The sequence below is a fragment of the Crocodylus porosus genome, unplaced genomic scaffold (genome assembly GCF_001723895.1).
Source record: "Crocodylus porosus isolate Cpor-Errol unplaced genomic scaffold, CroPor_comp1, whole genome shotgun sequence".
NCBI classification, from domain to species: domain Eukaryota; kingdom Metazoa; phylum Chordata; order Crocodylia; family Crocodylidae; genus Crocodylus; species Crocodylus porosus.
The window spans coordinates 56,261,463-56,285,611 of record NW_017728950.1 but is presented as its reverse complement, the minus strand read 5'-3'; the positions used below and the strand labels follow the sequence as shown (position 1 = coordinate 56,285,611).

At 42.0% G+C, this 24,149-nt stretch overlaps 1 protein-coding gene across 13 annotated transcripts in view; it reads right to left on the bottom strand.

Annotated features, from left to right (window-relative positions):
- The window catches only part of PTPRD (protein tyrosine phosphatase, receptor type D), a 692,784-nt gene that overhangs the window by 177,307 nt on the left and 491,328 nt on the right, over positions 1 to 24,149 (bottom strand). For all 13 annotated transcript variants that reach the window (XM_019554833.1, XM_019554842.1, XM_019554841.1 and 10 more), the window contains 3 exons: positions 23,266 to 23,535; positions 16,056 to 16,637; positions 782 to 915 (listed from right to left, as the gene is read on the bottom strand). In XM_019554833.1, coding sequence (XP_019410378.1) covers positions 782 to 915; positions 16,056 to 16,637; positions 23,266 to 23,535 — 986 coding nt within the window. The remainder of the gene's footprint in view (positions 1 to 781; positions 916 to 16,055; positions 16,638 to 23,265; positions 23,536 to 24,149) is intronic.

The window sequence follows — 24,149 nt, the reverse complement described above, 5'->3', positions numbered from 1 at the left end:
AGTAATCAGCTTTTGCTGTATTCCCAGAACAGTAACAAGCTGGTGACGCAGAAGAGCACTGACATATCTGACACTCTTCTGCTGCCTCCTGAGACCCCCTCACTCTTTTCCTTTCCCAAGGAAAGCTGGCAGCATTGTACGCATTTAACATAAAAATAGGAAGTCATCTTGTTTTAGAAAGGTTGATTTAGTGCAGCCAGCGAAACATTTAAAAGGCAATTATTTACAAAGAGAAAAATAACAACACCTATTTTTTAATATAAAGTATCTTAAAATTTGAAAAAATAAGAATCTTCCTAAGCTTCCTGAAGGAATTAGTGACCAAGTTTAGCAAAAGCCTTATTTGTTGATTAACAGAAACAACTATTTACTTTGCGTGAAATCTTGTGCTCAAAGTCAATAGAAAAATCCCATTGACTTCAGTGAAGCCAGGATTTCAGTCTAAATCTCTCCCCAAAGCAAGGCAGAATCTGTTACTCCATGTCCTGGAAGAAGAGAAGGCTTGGACAGCCTCAACTAAGCATTGCCCATTTGGAACAGGATGCAATCTCTATGTCTGACTCTCCATGAAGGCTTTCCTTGGCCAGTAGCCACAGAGGATGTTTTCTGCTGGCTACAACACTCAAAGTCTGCCAGCAAGCTGGTTGCTCTATTTAACAAACCATTTAATAGGAGTTTCACATACTAGAAAAACAGTTAAGCTTTTAATTCTCAATCGCTGCAGCATTTCATGTCCTACTTGATTAAAAGAATACAAATGAAAAATAATATTCTCATTTACCTCTTCTGCATGCTCCCCATCTTTGTAAACCAGTTCATAGTTGGCAATTGTGTCAGAGCGTGGAGGGGTCCAGGACAGTAATATGCTTGTTTCAGATTCAGGTTCCGCTTTGAAGTTCAATGGCTGGCCTGGTACTAAAGGGGAAGAAGTACAGTGTTTCTTTCTATGGTTCAATACATAGTATTCAAACCTTTTCAAACCGTACCCCTCTTTCAATTTTAGAACTTAAACAGTGAGTTGAGGTAGGTGTACTAAGAAACAAGTAGAGCTGAAAAAAAAAGAGGTAAATTATAGTGTAATGATATTATCAACTAACAATTTATACAGACCCTGTTCTAACACATTATTTTAAGGCTCTTCAGAAATGTCTGAAATGTAACCATCCTATGGTGGATAACTGACACCTGTTTAACAGCATTCAGCAATACCATTCAGAAAAAAGCAGGATGAGAATTGAAAACTATTACAGACAGCTGCTTGCAGGAAATGTGGAAAAAGCAGGTATGGAATAAAGTAAGGTGGGAAGGAATCTCCCTCCCAACACAAAAAGAGTGTTTGAACAACTGCAGATGGTTTTGCAAAGCAGTATTTCAAGCCATTAAAATACTAACCACCACCTTGCCTTTGAGAAATCACTTCAATTCTTAAAAGTCAAGACTCTGCAAAAAATATGACTATAGTCTGGACAAGTCACTTTTTTAGAAAGTACTTTGTTTCTTGATTTTAGCTAACATCATCAGTTTATCTCAATTTTCTTGCAACAAGATCATTTTTCTATATGCTAGCGTTAGAAATGCAACTTTGTATCTGATAGTTAAGGAGGTCATTTTATGACTCATGTCATCACATTAGCCTCAGACTTTATCCAGGCCAAATTTTATCTTCAGCTAACCCTGTGGAATGCCACTGAAGACAACAGGATTACATAGCAGAAATGAAGGAAGAATTTGGTCTTTAATAGAATTTAGATGCAATTTTGTCACCTGAGCTTGAAAACATTTGTTTTAGCTATTAACTATGTTCACAGTACAAGAATCATAATAGAGCCCTAGTCATTCTTTTGCAGTTGTTCTGGCTTTTCTGGAAGGAGTGGTACACACCTCTTTATGACAGAAAAATAAATATATATGCTTCTCAATATACACAGTGAGTACGTTTGATAAGTAGTATATAATGATGATAATTTTTGCACAGTTACTTATTAGGATAAAGCTTCCTTGCAAATCAAAGAACTTTTCTTTTGTGGAGCAACTGGCAAGGAAGGGAATAAAGATAAACTTGACTTGTTTATAATCCCTATTCTTTGCTGATAAGTAGGTGTCACAAATTATCACTCTGTCCATTTCACAGGCTTTGTGCATGACACGAAGGTTTTGATTTCCAACTTTTAAATTATTAGATCACCGAGCAGAGGGTGTGAAAATCAGCAGAGACTTGTACAGTTTACACCATTTCCTTTGATAGAAAATAATGCATGAGGGTGAAAAGCAGTCCAATGGGTCTTTATCTTCACCAAAAGAAAATTAAAGGAAAACTATCTTTTCTTTTTCTTGTGTAACAAATACCCACTTCATGGCTAGGAAGAAGTTCTTTGGGAAAGTATTGAAATAAACAGAAAAGAGAAATTACTGCAAACAGTAAAAAAATGCTTCAAATATATAACGAGAGAAAAGTTTTTGCTGAGAAATAAGAACTAAAAGGAAAAGAACGGGAAAATTGTCTAATTCCTAACTTTGAAACAGGCTGCACAATACCACTAGATCAAACTTGAACTCTAATGAGTTCTAGTCATAATAAAATACAAAGGAATGCAATGGACTCTACGTGGATATCTTACAACTCTTCTGGATAGGAACCAAATAGACATTTGTAACAGTTGCAAATTTGCTTCCACCTGCATATGGATAAAAATAATTCTGGAGTTGAAATGGAGGCCTGCCAAAGTAGAACAATGAAATATGAAAAGGGGGAAAAAATCATTCATGGATGTTTCTCTTTGACATGGATAGGCCCAAATGTATTGTCAACCCAACAAAACGATGGGTTGACACTCATAGGGATTTTGATTGCTTGAGAGAATAGAAGTATACAATACATCATTGTAAGAATTGTGCAAAGGTACTTTTTATTAGATAGGCATGAAGGAGTGAGAAGAATATTGGCAATACAGCTAAACAAGTATGAGTCAATTCCAAAACTACGTTTCACTGGAATTTATGAAGTGCTTGTGACATCACCTGATTCTTTAGTGCTTTGTCTAAAATAGATTAGAGTCACTGAAGCATGAGAATGAGCTGTAGTTGCTGCAACAAAAAAATAAAACATCTCACGTTATAAATTCCAATTTGGAGTTCTGATGTGGTTCGAAAGGTTTCATCAATTTTGTAAGATCAACACAGCTATCTTAGGAGATTAGTGTTGGTTTCAGGAAGATTTTATAAGTAATAAGCCCCTCATAAATCTGTACCACAAGGGAAGGATGCAGACTAACTATCCTGAAGTTCATGAAAGGCCAAACAGTTGCTTATAATAGAGATTGAAACAATTACATAAGGTAATTAAAGTTTATTTCCTTTTCCTTTCTTTCTTTATTTTTTTGCATCTGAAGGGAAATGAATTACTTTGGCCAAGTACAGACAGTCAAAAAGCCTAAGGCTAAATATATTCAGTCTTCACAGGATAGTTTAACCTGTGTAGATTAAACCTTGATGCTGGAAATGCAGACATATGCCTGCAGTGGCCCACTCCAGAAACTGGAGGGACTAGAGCATGCCTCTCTGCTCCACTGGAGCAGACAACTTGGGCCAAAGCTAGCTTGCCTACTCTGTGAGGAGGGGTTTGCGGGGAAAGGTGAAAAGCATCCTGGGATGCTGGGGGATTGTGAGTTAACTTGAATCTGGAGGGGATCTGGGACAAAAGTTCAATAAACTGATTTAACCTAAATCAGCTATGTCTGATACTGCATCCATCCAGGTTTATCTTAAACCAGTCTCAGTCATTTTGAAAGCAGTTTATGTGCACTGAACTTCTGGTTTTTGTTTTTTTTTTTTACAGATTTGAACCAGTTTCTGATCACTTATACTGGTTTATGTAACTTCTGTCCCTAGCCTTTTGGTCTTGAGGTTGATATTGTAGTATTGCGGTGACTATAATTGCTTTGATTGCATATATTGTAATTTTTCTTTTTATATAATGAAATATTTAACCGTTAAGATTAAATTAATCTTGTTATGATTTACTTTTTATAATAATTTGATCAGTCATTATTAGTGTTCTGGAATTAACTATCTATTTTAAATTTCCTATTGCTTAGCATAAAAGTATTGGACATATCGGTCTCATGATTTTAGATATATTTGGCCTATTGGTCTCATGATTTTAGAACTTAAATTTAGTATAAGGAAAATGCTTATGCAAGGTTTGTGGCATGTTTGGCATATGTAGAGAGAAGTGACAAAAGAGTGAATGATGTATGTATGTGACAACATGAAGGAAGACAATCCTCTTGCAGCAGGTGAAAAGAGCCTTCTGTAGTTTAACAGTTAAAGGCTGCAGCGATGTCAAGTCAGCACTTAAGGATTACTAAATACTGGATCATGCTTCATTCTGATGGATGAAGACTGTAAGCAATGCCCCCCCCCCCGCCCCGAAAACTGCAGATCACAAATCCAGAAGATCATGTCCTACCAATCCCAGCCTGCCAACAGGACAAGTGGAATCCATAGCCTTGTATGGACAGATATCACTATAAAGAATGAACACAAAGACAAAGCTTTCGGTCTTTTTCCACCTGCAAGAAGGAATTTTGGGCGGGTCCAACAAGACCTGACTCCATCACTCTGGTCAGCCTGACCAGCCACCAGACTCACCTGAGCAACTGTAAAACTTGGTAACACCTTTACCTTTGCAAGAAGGTCTAACTTTTGTGTGTGTGTTTATCTCTTTTGAATGAATGGATGAATGAATGAAGCAGATAACCTTACTGTTCTTTATTCTTTTCATGTTGCATGTTTTATGTTCCAATAAATGTGGCATTGTGCCTTATCCCCTGATAAGATCCTGGCTTGTTTTAAACACTGTATGCCCTGTGGACACAACAATATACTTCCCAGAATACCAAAAAATCCATGTCAAAGGATAGAGGGCACCAAAGGTGGTGATTATAAATTAGATTATAGGTAAGAAGCCCATCTCCAAGAATTTCACATTCAAGATCTTTTGCACTGATTCAGGGCTGATTTATTAAATATTTAGCAGGATTCATAGATTTGTTGAAATCTGACATGGCTGTGCTGTGAATGTTTTTGCTATGGCCTCAAACTTGTGACCTCTGGCCTGTCAACTGTATGCTTTAGCACCCTAGCCATTTGAAATCTGGTGGCTTGAGGTGATACCTTAATGAGAATATTGCACTGATGGCAAAACAAGTCACCACTTTAACTAGTCTGTGCTATGTAGCTATTTCCCATTTCCACTGGGCAATGATTGAAGCTCTGGGACTGGAGGGGAACTTTTAGAAAATTCCAAACAAACTAGGAAATGGAGAGTCAAAAATACTAGTAAACTACATACATGCTGGTACAGTTTGTTAATAACACCTGTAGGAGAGAGAGAAAGCCTCAAGATGTTGGATAAGCAAATAAAAGAAAAACTATAATTTTTGCACATATTTTAGAAATGTCACGGAAACATATACACAGCACTCTGTTAATCTAGAAAAAGTGTTCCTGAGCAGTAGATAGATGAACAGGAACCATGCCAAGCTGCATGGTTTTCTAGTTCTTATCTCCTTCCCTGATAAAATACAACTCAGGAAAGGAAATATGCAAAATCTGTGCAGGCTGCCTTGCTTCCATTTCTTAAATGTGGCTAACAAGAAAACAACAAGATTTCAAAGTGCCTAAGCAATAGCATAACAAAGAGTGGTTGGGGGGCACCAGGGCAAGATTCCAACCCTAATTGGGGTGAAGAAACAGAAGTGACTACACTGCCAAACTGCCTGCTAATATGCTGCTGACAGCACGACCAGTGACACTGCTCCACCCAGGCATCACTGCTGCCCAAGGTGCTCAGACATCATGTTATGCCTCTGGACACAAAAAAACAACAACAAAAACACCAATTAAGGCTCTTAACTGAGAACATAAGCAACTAGTGCAAGGCCACTTTGGCTAGAAACAGACATTACACATAAACCGGTTTAAGTGATCAGAAACAGGTTTAAACCTGCGACAGAACAGCTGTTCAGTGCACATAAACCAGTTTGAAAATGGCTGAAACCAGTTTGAGATAAACCTGGTTGAATGTAGTATCAGATTTAACTGATTTGGGTCAAACCGGTTTATGCAACAGATTTGGGTCAAACTGGTCCCAGACCCCTTCCCTGTTTAAGTTAAACTAGATTCCCCCAGCATCTCAGAATGCTCTCTGCTACACAGCAGAGCTGGACCCTCCCCTCTGCTCCCTGACTGGAGTTCTGGCAGACACTGCAGGCTGCATGTGCCAGCAATTTTTCAGTCCAGAGGGGATCTTTGTATGGTTATAAACAGATTTAGCTTAGCCAGGTTAGACTAACCTGCAAAGATTCAATCAATTTAGGATCAGGCTTTTTGAATGTCTGTCCCTAGCCTAAGTGTGGAACCAAACCCCAAATGTGCTTTATAGCAGGGGTGTCAAAGATATTGCTCCCAGACATGTCATCTAACTGCCAGGAATTTCAGGGTGGAACTGACTGCTTAATTCCAGGGTACAGAACTTCACTGGGGTACATTTATACACCTGCTGCTATGCTGCTGCCTGGCTTGCCCCTGCTCTCCCTCCATCCCTTCACCACTCCCTGCTAAGTAGGGATTTCTCCCTCCCCTCTGCCTTACACAGATACCTCTCAGCATTAGCTAGCACACCACATGCTGGCTATGGTCTGTGATGTGGCAGACAGGACTGTGTCCTTTTTGGAGCTAATCAACAGGTAGCTGGTTATGTCCCTGCATTCCTTCCTTGGAAAAAGTTGTTTTAAAAGAGCTTAAACTAATGAGAGGGGGCTTTGTTTTCTGATGGGGTGGTAAATGCATCAGCATTTGGTTTACCAAATTAACCAAAGCTGATAAATGCTCTGTTATCTAGTGGGGGTGGGCTGCTGAATCAGAGTGTCCTGCAGGGGCCTGGCCACACACCCCTCATCTCAGCACTTTGGAAGGGAAGGGAGGACAGCTTTAGCATTCCCCGGCTTCTAGCCTGAGCTACTGTAGGCATGTGCCTGCATTTCTGGGATGTCTGTGCAATTACAAACTGGTTTAGCTTGGCCAGGTTAGACTAACCTGCAAAGATGAAATAAATTCAGGCTCAGGCTTTTTGAATGTCTGTTCCTAGCCACAGTGATAATGTAGGGTTATAGTACTAAATTATTAATTTCTACACCCTTCTGTTCCACTACCCTGGACCTTCATATAAATAGCTGCAAGGACAGAAACAAAGCAAGCCACAGATTTACTGGAGATATACAGGAGTTACAAGAAAGGCAAGATTCTGAGACTCTTTTTGCCAAAAAATTCAAAATATTCCTGAGAAGCCATTACAGTTTACGTGTATATGAATACATGCATTTTTTCTGAACATCATTTATGTTAAAATACTATATTTGGACATAAGGCAATTAAAAATAACCTGTGATAGTTGATTAGTTCTCTACTGTTGTCTAATTCTTTCTCTTCTGAGAGAAAAATAACCTAATAACCTGAATTTGGCTCCTTACTGGTTAGAAGTCGACAGTCTGAAATTCAGAGAGACAATGCTTAAGCAGAATAAATTGTTCTATTTAAAACATAAAATAGTGTGCCACATTTTGTCAAAAAATCTAAAGCTTGCCAGTCATGTGTAAATCATTTGCCAAAGAAGTTAATGAGCAAGAAACAGTGCTAGATCCCATAAGTTCATTAAAATGGTTATTTAAACTCAAAAATAAAATTCTATTGTCATACATATGGTCTGAAAACAGTTTGAATGTAAAAAAAAAGAAACTTGAAGAACTATGCCTGAGAATGCTTATGCTATATGATTAATTTTATTTCTATAGATACAGTGAAGTTATCATAAAGATATATTAAGCTGCCTTCTCTCATATTTCAGTTAAAGGTCAGCAGTAATCTATGCTGCACATTTCCTGCATTCTTCAACACATTTTGTAGTATAAGGCTCAAAATACTTTTTAATTCAATGCCTTAGGGCAGGAATATTTTAAACAGGTCACCTATTTTTTTAAGTTACTGCCCAATGGGTCATTTAACTCAGTTATTCAAGCAGGGAGCAGGGGAGTAAAGAAGAACACCAGGAGAGGAAGCTGGAAGGGAGAATGCAAATAATAAACTAAGCATGTAAAGAATGAACTGAGATGGGGACAAGGGGGTGAGAAAGTAACATTAAAGGAATGAGAAAAGCAGAGATAACAAGGACAGAGGAAAGAAAACACAGACCAAGAGGAGAATGTTGCCAGTGCCTATAAAATTGTTAACCTTTTAGTTTAAAGTTAAAAAAAGAATATTTGTAAAAAAAAAAAAAAAAAAAAGAAAAGGAACGGAAAAAAAAACAAAAAGAAAATGGAACAGAAGATGAACAAAAACCAGAGTGATTTAAGAGGAGGAGACGGAAATGGGACAAATGAAAGCTGAGAAAAAGACCTGGAGGATGTGAAGAAATGGAGTAAAAAAAAAAAAAACCCAACAAAAAACACAACCTAACATGTCCTACTGGAGGAATGTATAAAGACTGAGAAATTTCTCAGTTTTAATTCATGGTGCATTTACCACTACTGTCACTATTGTGTCTGATCAGAGTAGGCACTAAGGAAGGGAGGCACTGAGGTCATGTGGGGAAGATCTCTGCAAATGTTGTTATATGCAACAAACAAACAAAACAGGTACCTGACTGGAGGTCTACTTTCCCATTTGGCAGCACAGCTCCTGTATCTACATTGTATTATTCAGCAATTACTTTTCCCATTTTACAGGAGAAAGACATTTCCTATGGAATTATTCCCCACACTGTTAAACTAACCTCCACTGCATCTTTTTTGTGGCCAGTTGTATCTCTTGCCATACACCCTCATCCACTGCCATGTCCTAAGCTTTGTGTTGACCTAACAGCAACAACGCACAAAGGCTTCCCTACCTGCTGGAGTAGGATATTACAAAAATGTTGCCTTTACTTCTCTAGAGTTTCAGAGATGGTAGGCATCCCTGTCTCTTTCCTCTGTGTTTGGCAGTACAGACATACACAAAATGCTAATTGAGGGAAAATTGAGGGAAGTTTTTTAACCTTTTCCTTTTTGTTTAAAACCTCTGCTCAACCTAGTGGCTGATGAGACTAGATTAAAAGTATTGATGGCAGGGTGAGTAACTGGTTTTAGCAAGACAAGGGTGTTATTGTTGGTACATGTCTGTATGTGTGTCTATGAATATTGAATACTCATGAAAGACAACAAATTGTCTGCCTAGGTACAATGGCAGGCCCCTTTTCTCAGAAGTGTCAAGTATTATTAGTAGAACCAAACAGTCCAACCTGTTAACTTTCAGTTAAGATTTTGTTGAATGAGAATGTAACATCTTTTTTCTCTTGCATTTATTTACACGTATAGGTAAAAGCACAATGGGATCTAATGCACGAGCCATGCAGTCATGCCTCTTGCCATCCTACAGGTGCAGAGCAAGAGACACAATTGTGGGATCATGCATTATATCCCATTATACCTTATTGCTGGTGCAGGAGGAGCCCAATACCAAGCTCCCCCTGCACCAGCAAGAAGCAAGCTCCTGCAGCTGTGAGTGCCCTCAGTTGACGGTCTACCATCTGCAGGGGAACCCCATGCACACCCGGGGCTAGGGGATCACAGTTACCATGATCCCCTGACCTTGAGAATATGTGAACCCCCTGGGCCTGGGAAACTGTGGCAGCCACAATTCCCCATCCCCCTGGGGAACATGCTGGGTCCCAGCATGCTTCATGCTTGTGGCTGGCAGCCCTGTCAGCTGGTGGGGCTCCCAGCCACAGAGGAGGCATGGTACACATGCAAATTAAAGCTTGATAAAAAACAGCTATAAAGTTAGTACACATTCTCAAGGTTTTAACTTTATAGCTGCTTGGAGCTTTTAATGGCATCATAGCTAATTTGCATGCGTAGCTGGTCTTAAAGTAACTGAGCAAATAACTAGTTAATTGCATGATACCTGTAATGTGGGGGAGAGGGGGGGAAGGGGAGGGGGAAGCTAAGAGACAGTCAGGTAGTCAAACTTCTCTGCAAAAGTCTAGTGTTTGCAGCAGACAATTCATATAGAGCAGGGGTGTGAAACTCATTTGGCCCCCTGGACTGGATCTGGACCCACGTGGACCCTTTTGCTCAGGAAGCCACAGGTATTAATGCAGCTGTCATTCATACCACTGGTGCCTAAATGTACCCCAACAAAGTTCTGTACCCTGGAATTAAGCAGTCAGTTCCACCCTGAAATTCCTGGCAGTTAGATGACATGTCTGGGAGCAATATCTTTGACACCCCTGCTATAAAGGATATTTGGGGTTTGGTTCCACACTTAGGCTAGGAACAGACATGCAAGAAGCCTTAGCCTGAATTGATTCAATCTTTGCAGGTTAGTCTAAACTAGCTAGGCTAAATGTGTTTGTAACCATACACACTTCGCCTTTTAGGCTGAAAAAAATGCTGGCACATGCTTGCAGTGGCTCAGGCTAGAAGCCGAGGGCACCACAGCAGCCCTCCCTTCCCTTCCACAGGGCTGACTTGAGGGGGGTGTGCCCAGGTCCCAGAAGGTCACTCTTGATAATGGAACATTTATCAGCTCTGTTATCAGCATTTAGCACCCCATCAGAAAACAAAGCCTCGCTCAATAATTCAAGCTCTTCTTAAACAGCTTTTCCCAAAGGAAGCAATGCAGGGAGATTACCAGCTGACCTGCTGAATAGCTCCAAAAAATCCTAAATGGACACTGTTCTATCTGCCTTACACAGACATGACTCAGCTAGCATACCACATAGTGGCATACCACATGCTGGCTACAGTCCATACTGTGGGAGAGAGGAAGAAGGGATCCCTGCTTAAGCAGTGTGTGGTGAGGGGTGAGGCATGGAGAAGCCAGCAGACCCTGCTGTGCCTACAAGTCTCTGCCGGAGCTGCAGCCAGGGAGCAGAGGGGAGGGGTCAGCTCTGCTGTGGAGCAGAGAGCTCCACCCAGCCCAGAGAAGGGATGCTGGAGGGGTCTGATTTAACTTAAAGCAGCAAGGGGTCTGGGACAGACACAGCATAAACCGGCGCCCCATATCCGTTACGTCTGATACTACATTCAGTCAGGTTTATCTCAAACTGGTTTCAGACATTTCCGAATTGGTTTATGTGCACTGAATGTCTGTTTTATTACATGCAGGTTTAAACCAGTTTTTGGTCACTTAAACTGGTTTATGTGTAATGTCTATCCCTCGCCTTATTTGAAAATCACTGATAACTTGACTTTTCCTGGTGAAAATTTGTACCCATGTTTGGCTAAAGGGTAAAATAAGGATGAATTGTTTTGTATCTATAGTTTAATATGGTAAATATATGGACAGGTTCAAGTGCAGAAAATAAGGCATATTTAAGTTACAGATCCATAAAATTTTAGATATCAATTTCAATCTTTAAATGGGAGAAACATTTTAAAACTTTCAAAATGTTATGCTGGTCTAATTGTTTACTTGCAACTTTCCACAAATTTCCATTTGCTCCCTGAAGTATATTATTTTTGATTATGAAAAACATTTGCTTGCATCAGTGACAAAAAACAGTAAAACCTGACTTTAAAAGCTAAACACAACTTGAAGCACAGTTGCTTCAGACAGATCTCTAACACAAGAACAAGAGGTCCAAGATTTATGTGAAAGTACAGAACAGTCATAAACAATATGAAATCTGATATAAATTGCTGGCATTTACTGTATTAAAACATTAAATGCAAGAGGGTGCAGAATTAAAACTTCACTTAAGTAGTCACTGCCTATTATACAGCAAGGCAACACTTTCAACTACTCACAGCTCCAAAATAATCTTCAGATAAAGTGCATTAAAATCTAGAATGTCTATCCACTGTGGCATTCAAAATCCTCTTTTTCTAGCTAGTTCATCATACCTTTTAATTTATCTTTTGAGACATTACCTCAAAAACCTGTTAGACTTCTAAGACACATATTTATGGTGTTACATTCAGCTGCATTTCTCTTTTGAAGTGAACCACATCAGCAATGAAATAATCCGGGACAGTCTTCTACAGGGTTGGGGAGGAGGTGGGAAATGAAAACTAAAAGTCTACAACCAAATTATGAACTGGAATATTTTGTTTTTGGCCATATCAATATTTAAACCAGGCCTGCCAGAGCTCCTGTGGTGCTTCATGGGGACTGTAACTTGCAGGTGCAAATTCTCCACTATGGCCTGAGATCTCTTGTTGAACTACTTCTTCTGTGTTGTCTATGGCCTTCCCCGCTGATGAACCACTAGGATGTCTCCCATGTATCCCATAGCAAAAAACTACTTCATGGGAGATATAGCTTGGCTGAAGAGCCTAGACCACAGAGGAGAATGGGACATAAACCATCAGTCCTGCAACTCCTGTGATGCTCTGTGACAGTTGAGAAGGACACAGTTTAACATCAAATTTCAATCAAACAAACAAATGTAGTTTATAGTTATCAAACTATAAATTTTCATATAGTTCTCAAAACTTTCCTCCAGTGATCTGCACCCATAGCAGGAAGACCAAAGGAAGGCAAACTGTCAAAAGTTTTGAAGTCATAGTTATCAAACAGCCTTTATGATCCAAATGCTGGTGCCAATGAAGTAAATATGAGTTGCCACTTTTGATGGAATCAAAATATAGCCTCTCAAGTGATAAGTTACACTAATGGCATTTATTTTCAAGTTAAAATTTTTTTTAAAAAACCCACAAAAAAACCAATAAACCCTTCCAAAACCAACCCCCAAAACCTGCAGACAGGGCCAACCCTCTGGAGGGGGGGCAAATTGGGGCAACCGCCCCAGGCCCCATGGAGCTGGGTTGAGTGACCATGATGACTTTGTGCTGCCACAGCTGGCTTTACGTCCAGCTGCTTGTTACCCCACCTCCCACCAAAGCCACTGCTGCCGATGGCAGTGGCAGCTTCTTCAGGCCTGGGGCGCATGGGACTGGAGCAGGGTGGGGCCCTGCATGGGCTGATTTGCCCCAGGTCCCACACCCTCTTTAGGTCGGGTCTGCCTACAAACCATTTTAAATCTAACGTTAGGGTCATTTGGATCTCTCTCTCCTCTACTTTTCACTTAATGGAATGCAAAACATATAAACAGTTGAACTTTTAAAGTTTTTCCCCATTTTGCTGGTCCTTAGGCCCCAAACCCAAAGGTTTGTAATACTCTAGATTTTGAGAGGGAGGATATGCACTTGCATTTTTAATGCAGCCTGTTATAAAGGTGAGGCTGTTGCTCATTTTGGATCAACATTTAAATATGTTCAAAATTTGGAGGGACCCTGAATGCTACATAAAGTTTTTGCTTCCATTCATCTCTTGATTTATACGCTTTCATGCATTTTTTGTCAGATTGGTACTTTAAAACTCCTCTGCTCTTTAATAACGGTTGTTTTACTGAGACAGCATGAAAATAAAAATGTGAGGTCAAGTCACTTAAAAGAAAGTGAACACACTTGCATTAAAAATTTCTCCAATAGCATCATCATTACCATGATTTCTTCAAAGTATAGCAGCAAGAAAAAACAGGAAGGCATGTAAAGTGATGCACATGCTAGAAATGCTTAAATAAATGAGTATTCCTAAAATGACTATGTTTTATGATAGAATGCGGACCACTTTAACTGGGCTCAGCAATAGATAATGTAGGGTCTGATTTTTTAGGCTATGACAAGGCCCTTAAAACAGGGGGATCTGGCTGGCCTTCAATTGCCCATGTGGTTATTATGACCCATAGCATCAAGAGGTCAAAAAGGGAAAATAAGTGGTAACAGAAAAAAAACTGTTGGCGTTTTTACATGTGCTTCAGGAGTGGGGGCAGTGGGTACTTTAATTAGAGCAGCTCTGAAAGCTGCTCTAATTAAAGTCCCCAGAGCTTCTCATGTACCAGTATCCCTGCGCTTCAAAATGGTACCAGGGTGTTTTAACTAAAGCTCATATAAGGAACTCTGGTTAACGTGCCCGTGCTGCCATTTTGAAGTGCAGGAACCCTGATACACAACATGTGGACACTGGCTGGAGCACAGAAATTACCATGCTCCAGAAGATTCAATTAATTAAGTTTGCGCCGATGCTGTACTTATAGAACATCACAGCAGTATCCTGGTTCATGTATAGGTGCCCTATCTGCTTAAAATCAAAATGAATATAAGCTATATTAATGTGCATAAAAGCATCACTTTTCTACTAGGTGCATTAGAAATGTATGAATAAACTCCTCTCTCTCTTTCCTTAAAGAAAAGAGAACTGAAACTGTTAAACTACAGATAAGATACATTTTCCTCACTGTTGCTCCAAACATGCAGAAATCCCATGATTATGGGTTAAATTCACCTCTCTATCACACATATTCAGCTTCACTGAAGTCAACAGATTTGCATGCAAATGACAGCAGAATTTGATGCAATGCCTTGTGATACTTTTTGGAGTTGCTTTTCAAAAGTGGAAGAACTCTTGCAATAGAGGAGATTGTTAATGTTAAAAAATTCAAGGAGCATTAGATACTATATTTATCCAAATCCAGGAAGACTTTGAATTTTATATGACCCCACTCTAATAATTAGGTTCTACGCATGAAGAATTACAACATTTATAATTTGCTATGTATGGAATCTGGTGAGAAGAAGGTCAGTTTAAAATCATACCCCACTAAATGCTGCAGTGGGAAAAAAGAGTGGTGGGAGGAGCCTGGGCTCCCTTGTCCCTTGTATCAGCTCCCCCTCCTGCCTGTCATATGGCCCCTCCTATGTGCCCTCCCACTACCTTCCCCCACATGCCTGTTTCCTTCCCCATCCCCTGCTCCCTAATGCAGCTTGCCCCCTGTCCCTTGCTCTTCTGCCCTGTGCCTTTGTCCCCCCACCCACCACTCATCTCCCATGATCCTATTTACCTTCTTTTGAAGCTCTGCTCCTCTGAGGAAGTCAGCAGCAAATGTGGTCCTGGCCCAGCCACAGCCCAGCCAGGAAGAAGCAGTGGCAGCTCCCAACTGGGCTGAGCTGGGACTGGAGGAATTGGAGTCAGAGCAGAAGGCAAGTGGGAGAGTGGGCTGCTAAGCAGAGGAGAGCAGAGAATGAGAGAAGAAGGGGGTGGGAGTGCAAGCACTGGTATGGGGGCAAGGGATGGAGGAGCAGGTGGCAAGTTCTTCCTTACCTACATTCTTCCCCCATGCTCCCCCCAGCTGCAAGCCCCCTCCCCAACCAAAGGAGCAAATCCAGCCCACGCAGGTGACAGCTCAGCTCTGATTTCAGCCCAGAGCTGAGCCACTGCCTGCCCCAGATCAGTACTCAAATCCAAGACGAGGCCTTTTTTCTCCTATAACCTGGTCCTGGATTCAAGTAAATCTGCTAATATTTCCAGGAAGTCACCAATCTGTGGTAATGCTTGACACAGTTTTTTCTAGACCACTAAACACCAGGGAGTTTTTATTCAATTCTCCTCTAATAAAATACTCTCTACAGTTTAACATCACCAGAATTTTTTACTTTTAGCTTGGTAAAAAATGCTTTGCAATATGTTTCATTGTGCTTGATTTTGTCTTACTAACAAAATTAATTCATAAGCCTAAAATTCCTATACACAAATAAAACAAACTACCTGCAAACATCAAACAGAGAAAGAGCGACTTTGTTTTATACCTAAAAGCTCTTGTGTTTTCTATGCTGGTGCGATGTGTGTATATACTGATTTACAAAACAAAGGAACATACAGTATTTTGCATTACTTTAGATATTTTCAACAACCCTCACGTTGCTGAATGCCACATTTTACATTTCCAAATCAATGTTGATTAAAATCTGTTGATAAGACAACATAAAGAAATAAAAAACCTACAGAAAACATAGAACACACTAAGGCAAATCCAATAAAACCTCTAAGAAAAGACAAAATAGTATGTTGGCTATTTCTCAAAAGGATTTATTTTCCAACACCTGTTAACTCATATGATCTTTGCCTATTTTCTACATGTCACAGTTGTTCCACAGTTTCATATATTGCAGTCTTACCTCCAGTTTGAGTAATGACTTGAATTTCACTAGAGAGTGGTCCATCCCCAACAGAGGTAAAAGCAAGAACCTTCACAGAATATGTCTTCTGTGGTACTAAGTTTCCAATAGTGGTAATATGGCTGTCAGCCATATTGTGTTTCATCCAACTGTTAACATGCTGAGTGGGGTCCATGGTGTAATACACTCTGTAACCTTGTATTTGACCATTGGGTTCCTCAGGTTCTTCCCACTGTACCAAAATTGTGGTTGAGCTCAACATACGAGCCTGTACATTGCGAGGTGCACTAGATGGTGCTTGTTCTGAGGTCCTTGTTGACACTGGCTCACTGGGTGGGCCCCGTCCAATATTATTTACAGCAACTACCCGGAATTCATACTCTGAATATGGGCTTAGGCCTGCAATACTGTAGCGTGTTGTAGCCACCCCATCAATTTCTTTATACAGCTCCTCAGAGTTTTTAGGTTTATGTTGGATTATATAGTAAGAAACTGGCTCAGGGTTTCCAGAATCCCAAGTCAATGTTATGCTTGTTGCTGTGCTTTCTGTCACCACAGGGGTTCCTGGAGGTTTGGGTAAGGCTGGAAACAAATACCATGAAACACAATTAATAGAAAGCATATCTCAATAATTCTTTGCTCAAAAGAAAGGTACAACACAAAAGGTGTTGGAGCTTAGTTGATTTACATATACTATTTAGAGTTTATCTCTTTTGGAAGAAAGTCTTAGACTCTTGTTAAGCTTTCCAGGAATGTAGGGGGTTTGTTGCGCATTACACTCTGAGCTTCTCAAATGTTGATCTGAGTTAGTGTTAGCTTGAGTTTGGAGCAGTTACATGTTCAGGCATGCAGGGGCACTGCGGATTAAAAGACCAGGGAGGAAGTGCAGAGGGGATGTAATGTAACATACATGTTACATTAACATGTAGCCTAGAGTGGCCACACATTAGTGTAACACTAATTGGGTAACAAAGATAACAGATAAACCTATCCTGGAGAGGCATAACTTTAGGCCACCTAAGGGATACTTAGAACTAGTTTCATGTGTTCATGTTCAGACAATCCAGGAATTAAAATTTTCAGGAGCTGCCTAAAACTAACATGTAAAGAAGCCATAAGAAATATACAAAGGCTTTACTACCTCGTTCTAGATTTTCTAAGCCAGGGGTTGTCAGCCAGGGGTATATGTACCCCCAGGGGTACTTGAAAAGGGGCTAGGGAGTAAGCGCAGGTGGGGATAGATTGCCACCACCTACCACCCTGCGCTGCTGCCTTCCAGGAGTAGGGCTGGGGGCAGAGAGGTGAGGGCAGCAGCTCCCCTCTGCAAACTCCACAAGTGCTGCCCAGCCAGAGGTGGGGAGTAGGGAGGGAGGAGCTCGTACGCAGTGGCCACTGCCACCATCCACCACACCGTGTCGCCTCATGCAAGTTGCTCCCCCCCACTCCACGGCTGGCTGCCACTGCCCCCCTTCCCCGCTCCACCAGAAGTGTACCCCAGAAGGGGTACACCCCTTAAAAAAGGTTGAAACCGCCTGCTCTAAGTATCTGCAAAAGAACAGCCCTACAGAGAAGGACAGGTTTGATTTTGAAACCTGGGCACCTGCAGCCTGCAATGACCAGCAGTAACTAACCAAAAATTGCAGGCATCAGACTTCTGAAAATCAGCCATCATCTCTTAACTACTGAGCTAGGAATGAGCTGTGAGGTAGACTTGCAAGTAGCCCTTACCTCTTGTGACCTGGCAGTAACCAGGATAGAGTTGCTGCAGCATGACCTGCTTGAGTATGGGAACTGGTACTGCCTGCGCATGGGTACGCTAAGAGCTGAAAACTTTAAAAAGGCTCCTGGACTGCACACACACCCTTTAGAGGTCTAGGCACAATGGCAGCCTTGGACCTGGGAATGCTGCTGGCAGATGTGCCCAGGTCCCAAGCTACCTACATATCTTTTAAACTTCCCAGTGCTGAAGCAGGCCTTTTTGGAGTTTGGTGCAAGAATGCAGTTCACTGTGGGCTAGCGGGGTCTAATATCTAGGTAGGTATTAGCTTTGTTCTGGCATAGCAAAGACGTTATTTGAAACAGCAACTTTTTTGTCATGGATCCACTGTTTCTGTGGTGGGTTGGCTATTTTTACCTCAAGAAAAACTTGCCTTTAGTTCCTTTCTTAATCATTATACTCTGTGAATGACTCAAAAAATAATTTAGACTGAAGCTACACATTACACTTAGGCCATATGAAGGGTATTTAAAACAGAGGTATTTGCAAGTTAAAGCTTGTTAACTCATGCTAAGTGCCCCTTGAGACTAGGTACAGACATTCAAAAAGCCCAAGGTGGAATCAATTTGAGTTACACAGTTTTCTGTAAGTGGCATAGTTTAGAATAGTAGTAAACAGAACATACATTCACCCTTTGTGGGTGGGAGAGAGAAGCAAATCTTGGACCAGATTTTGCCATTTTAAACCAGTCTATGTGAGCCAAACTTGTGTTCTGTTATGGGTATAGATTTGTTTTGTGTGCTGAACTTCTGTTCTATTACAGGTATAGAGTGGTTTCCAATCACTTATGTTGGTAAAAGTGTAATGCCTGTACCTGGCCTGAGGGTCTCAAAGTTATGCCAGTTCAAACAAAGGTTATGCTTGTGTTAGGGTAACTTCAGTTTTCTCCACAGTGGTAAAACAAGCAATTTTCAGTCCTTTAGCATCCCATGATACACTGCTCCCAGCCCCTACCCACTCCTCATCCAGAACAGGGATACAACCCAGGTGTTTTGGCTCCTAGTCATTCTGCTGCCTATCATCACTATAGTGGCTTCAGAGCAGTGCAGGCAAGAAACGGCATTAACCTTTTACATGAACCCTCAATAGCCATAAGCCATATTTGGCTCCAGCTCCGGCGAGAGACACACAGGTGAAAATCCGCCACACGCCCATGAACCCAAGACCCCAGAAGACCCTTTGGAGGACCCCAACCCGTTCCCCCAGTGCAGAGCTAGGAGGTAGGTGGGGCCTGCAGTGGGTGGGCATTAAGTGATGGGGGCAGCTAAGTGGAACTGAGGAGGGTCAGCCTCCCTCTTTGGCTCTGGCTTAGCCCAGCCCCCTAGGGAGCAACATGAGAGTTAGGGGAAGGGTGGGAGGGCACTTACCTGACCCCTTCTCTTTCTTCAGTGAGGGACACCAGTCCCAGTAATTGGCATGGTGCAGCACCAGCAGTGGACTGCACATGAGCCAGCCCATGTGACAGAAGAGTCTTCAGGATTTTAAAAAGGGATCTCAATGGCCAAAAACCTAAGTTGCCCCCTGGCTTCCCCACACTTGGTACAGCACACCCCAGGCAAGCAAAGCCCACCCCCCCCATCACTAGGAAAGTCCTCCAGCACTCCTGTGCTGGACAGCAACTGGCAGTGGGTAGAAACTGGTCACATCAGGACTGAAGCCACAACGTGCATCAGTTGTCCCACCAATAACATTGTACAACAGTTACAAAGTCCTCACATCATCAACGGACAATGCACCCATGTGGCATCAACCAACCCGAGAAAGGAAACAACATTGAGTAATAGTCATGGGAGATTCTCTGCTGTGGAGCACAGGCCATCTGTCAGGCCTACCCCTTTGCTCAAGGGGTCTGCTGTCTTTCAAGAGCCAAGAATCATGATGTAATAGCAAGTATCCCTAAACTGGTCTGCCCTACTGATCACTATCCCATGCTCCTTGTCCATGTGGGCACCAATGACACAGCAAGAAGTAGCCCTGGGAGGATCATGAGAGACTACAGGACCATGGGGGCAAAGCTCAAGGACCTAGGACCACAAGCTTCCTTCTCTTCTCTGCAAGCCTCTTAGTCAGGAGGAAGCAGTATATCGAGAGGTCAACAAAAGGCTTAGAAGATGGTGTCACCGTGTGGGCTTTGGATACCTTGACCTTGGTACACACTTTAACTACAGAGGCCTCCACACGACGGTATTCATCTCATGAGCAGAGGGAAGAAGCTCTTCACCACAAAAGTCACCAACTTGCTGAGGCGGGCTTTAAACTAGGCACATCCAGCAGCTGGGGAGAAGGTTCCGCTGCTGAAGGATAATCTGTTAGCCACAATGACACATGGGAGGGCATTAAAACAATGGATGTCCAGATGGGTACTGACATCCTGAGACACAGACAACATGACAGATAACTGTAGGTGGCTAGGGGAGAGCTCAGATGCCTTTATGGGAATGCCAGAAGCATTGGAAATAAACAGGAGGAACTAGCACTCCTTCTGGCTGATGACGAATTAGATTTGATTGGTTGATGGAGGCTTGCTGGGATCATACGCATGAGAGGGCAATGAATACTGAGGGTTACAGGCTTTATAGGAAGGATTGGATTGGGAAGAAGGGAGGAGGTGTGGCCCTCTACATGAAAGAGTGGCACCCCTCCTTGCAGATCACATTTGACAGCAGGGAAATGTCCCTTGAGGCCCTCTGTGTCAGGCTACAAGGGGGACCTGAAGAGGGAGACTTGATGGTGGGGATCTACTACAGGCCTCCCTTCGAAGAGGGGGACAGTGATTGAGCATTCTCAAGAGAACTGACAGAGGCAGCTAGCACTAGGGACATGATTGTCATGGGTGGCTTTAACTACTCAGACATCTGTTGGGAAGACCATTCGGCAGTCTGCAACAGGTCAGCCAATTTCCTGGCAACAGCAGACTATTTGTTTCTGACACGGCTTGTGGAAGGGCCTACTAGGGGAAAGGCCACTCTGAATTTAGTACTAACCAAAGGGGAGGACTTCATAGGTAACCTGAGGATTGGTGGTACTCTGGGTGACAGTGACCACAACCCGATAAGGTTCACCATCCACCATAAGACTGGGAAGTTAGTCACCAGAACAAAAGTCCTAAATATCAAAAAGGCAGATTTTGGCAAACTCCAGAGGCTTGTTGGAGAGGCCCGCTGCAATCAGCAATGGGACAATTTGCGAGTGCAAGAACAATGGTGCTTCTTTAAGGAGGCAATTTTTACGGCAAAAAAACAGCCCATCCCCATGTGGGCAAAAAGTGGGAAAGGAGACAGCAGACCTGCTTGGCTCACCAGGGATATTAGGGAGCTATTGAAAAAGAAAAAAGTATATATACAATGGAAGAACGGCTCAGCAACCAAGGAGAAATATACCTGTATTGCCAGGGCCTGCAGATACAAGCCACAGAAAAGCTCAGGAAGTCATGGAGATCAAACTGGCAACTGGTATAAAAGACAACAAAAAGTCCTTCTACAGATATATAGGGAGCAAGAAAAAAATTGGAATCCACTGTGGGACCCCTATACCCAGGGGCAGCCCACAGTGGATGCTCATGAAAAGGCAGAACTCCTAAATACATACTTTGCGCTGGTATTCCTGAAATCCAGTGGGGGCTGCTCACCTGACCAGAGACTCAGGAAACAGGGGGAAGGCATGAAATCAGCCCAAAACAGGTGAGGGATCTTCTACAATGCTTGGACATTTTCAAGACTGCTGTACTAGACAACCTGCACCCGGAAGTCCTGAAAGAACTGGCCAAACTTATAGCATCCCTACTGAGCACGCTGTTTGAAGAGCTGTGGAACTCAGGAGCAGTCACAGACAACTCGAAAAGGGCCAATGTAGTGCCCATCTTTAAGAAAGGGAAGAGGGATGACCCTGCAAACTACAGATCGAGTCTGATCTCAGTCCTGGGTAAAATCTTTGAAAAGGAGTCCATTACAAGCTGGTAATGGATGGGGTGCTAAAAAGCAACCAGCTTGGCTTTGTTGAGGGTAGGTCATGCCTGATGAACCTTGACATAACTAATCACCTGGATGAGGGACACAAGGTTGAAGTCATCTACAGTAAAGCCTTTGGTTCTGTCTTCCATGGGATTCTCTCTAACAAACTGAAGAGTACTGGGCTGGATCAGTCTACAGTGAGGTGGTTGGACAACTGGCTTAGAGGCCACTCCCAGAGTGGTGGTTGATGGGATCACTTCATTCTGGAGGGCTGTCTCCAGTAGTGTCTCCCAGGGTTCGGTGCTTGGACCTGTGCTATTCAATATATTTGTTAACAACTTGGATGCAGGGGTGGAAAGCTCAATTATTAAGTCTGCAGATAATACCAAGCTGTAGGGGGAAATGTAGGCACACCAGAGGACAGGGCAAAGATCCAGGACAACCTTGACAGACTGGATTTATGGAACAAAATCATATGAGGTTTAACAGGGAGAAGTGCAAGGTCCTTCACGTGGGTAGGAAGAACCCTCACCACAACTATACAATGAGTGGTGGTCCACACGCTGGAACAGCATCTGAGCAATACCTGAGGATCAAGATCAACTGGAAGATGAATATGACACAACAGGGTGAAGAGGCTGCCAGAAGGGCAAATAAAACTCTGGCGTGCATCAGCCAACGTGTGGCCAATAAATCCAAGGAGGTACACCCTCCTCTCTATTCAGCATGGGTGAGACCTCAGCTGGAGTATTGTGCTCATGTCTGGGCACCGCACTTCAAGGATGCAGGCAAGCTTGAGAGAGTATAAAGAAGGGCCACCCGTATGGTTAAGGGCATGGAGGGTAGGCCCTATGAGGACAGACTCTGGGAACTGGGCTTGTTCAATCTGAGTAAGAGAAGGCTAAGATGTGACTTGACAGCTGTCTACAAGTACCTCAAGGGGGAGCATCAAGAACTAAGACAGTAACTATCCAGGAGGAGACCTCAAGGGATAACAAGGACCAATGGGCATAAACTAACAGATGGTAAATTCAGGTTGGACATAAGGAAAAGCTTCTTCTCTGTAAGGGTCACTAGAATCTGGAACACACTCCCGGCAGAGGTGATGCAGTCACCCTCCTTGGAGGTGTTCAAGATGAGGTTGGACAAGCACCCTGTCAAGACCATCTGAGCCCAAAAACTTCCTGCCCATGGCAGGGGACTGGACTCGATGATCTTACAGGTCCCTCCCACTTCTATGTTTCTATGATTCTATGCAACTGCTCACAGCATGTTCTAACTTTAACACAGCTTTACATTCCACAGATTTAGTATGGTCTAAGTATAATGTGTAGTGTCATCCTTAGGCTTCTAAGCTCTTCTCCGCCTGCCTGTTTCTGCCAGTAGGGGTCAGAATATGGCCTAAAGTTAGAGCTAACCTTTAGTGATCAGTATTTAACAACTAACAGAAAAAATATCCATGTAGATTGTATTTATGACATACCTTTAACAGTTATCTGTGCTATTGCTTCTATAACGCCAAGGGTGGACATAGCAACACAAGTGTAATTTGCAGATTGCCTGACATCATTAAGTTCAAGGACATTTCTTCCAATTGGCATATCATCTTCAGGGGTCAGATCTTCAGCCCCCAACATCCATTTCACATATGGCATTGGTGACCCCACAGCAACACAAGTGATGTTAACACTCCCTCCTGGCATGATTTCATGATTGGTAGGTGGGATAGAGAACCTTGGTGGGACCCGCCGAACTGGAACAAAACACAAAAAAAGGTAATAACATATACAAAAAGGGAAACTGTGTCTTGCATACAGACTACACGCACTGTACAGACACAATTTAACATTTTAACCATGTTATTCTGATTTCCAAAAATAAAAAAAAATATACAAGACTTCACAAGAATATTGTCTGTACACAAAGTAAATTACTCTATATTTACTTGATGATATTATTAGACACATTCATACAAAAGTTGATTCAGATCTACTTGGGCCCCACAATTAACTAACTACATACTAACAATACACAAACATCATGCAAAAGATACACATACACATATATATATGCATGTATTCTTATGCATATGCATATATATATGCACAGAAGAAAACTGGAGGGTCAACAGCATGCTTGAGTTGAGTACCAAAACCAACTTCAATGCTGCGTACTTCCAGCTGATGTGAATAAATGTGCTGGATCACATTGTCACATCACAGCCCTGGAACACATCACCTACAGTACACTGAAAGTGCAATTTGATTTGCTTTCAGACTCAAAGTGGATGCAGCCTCAAGACCTCACACTAACACTGAAACAAACATAGAAATATATCTTTTTATATATATATATATATATATGTAT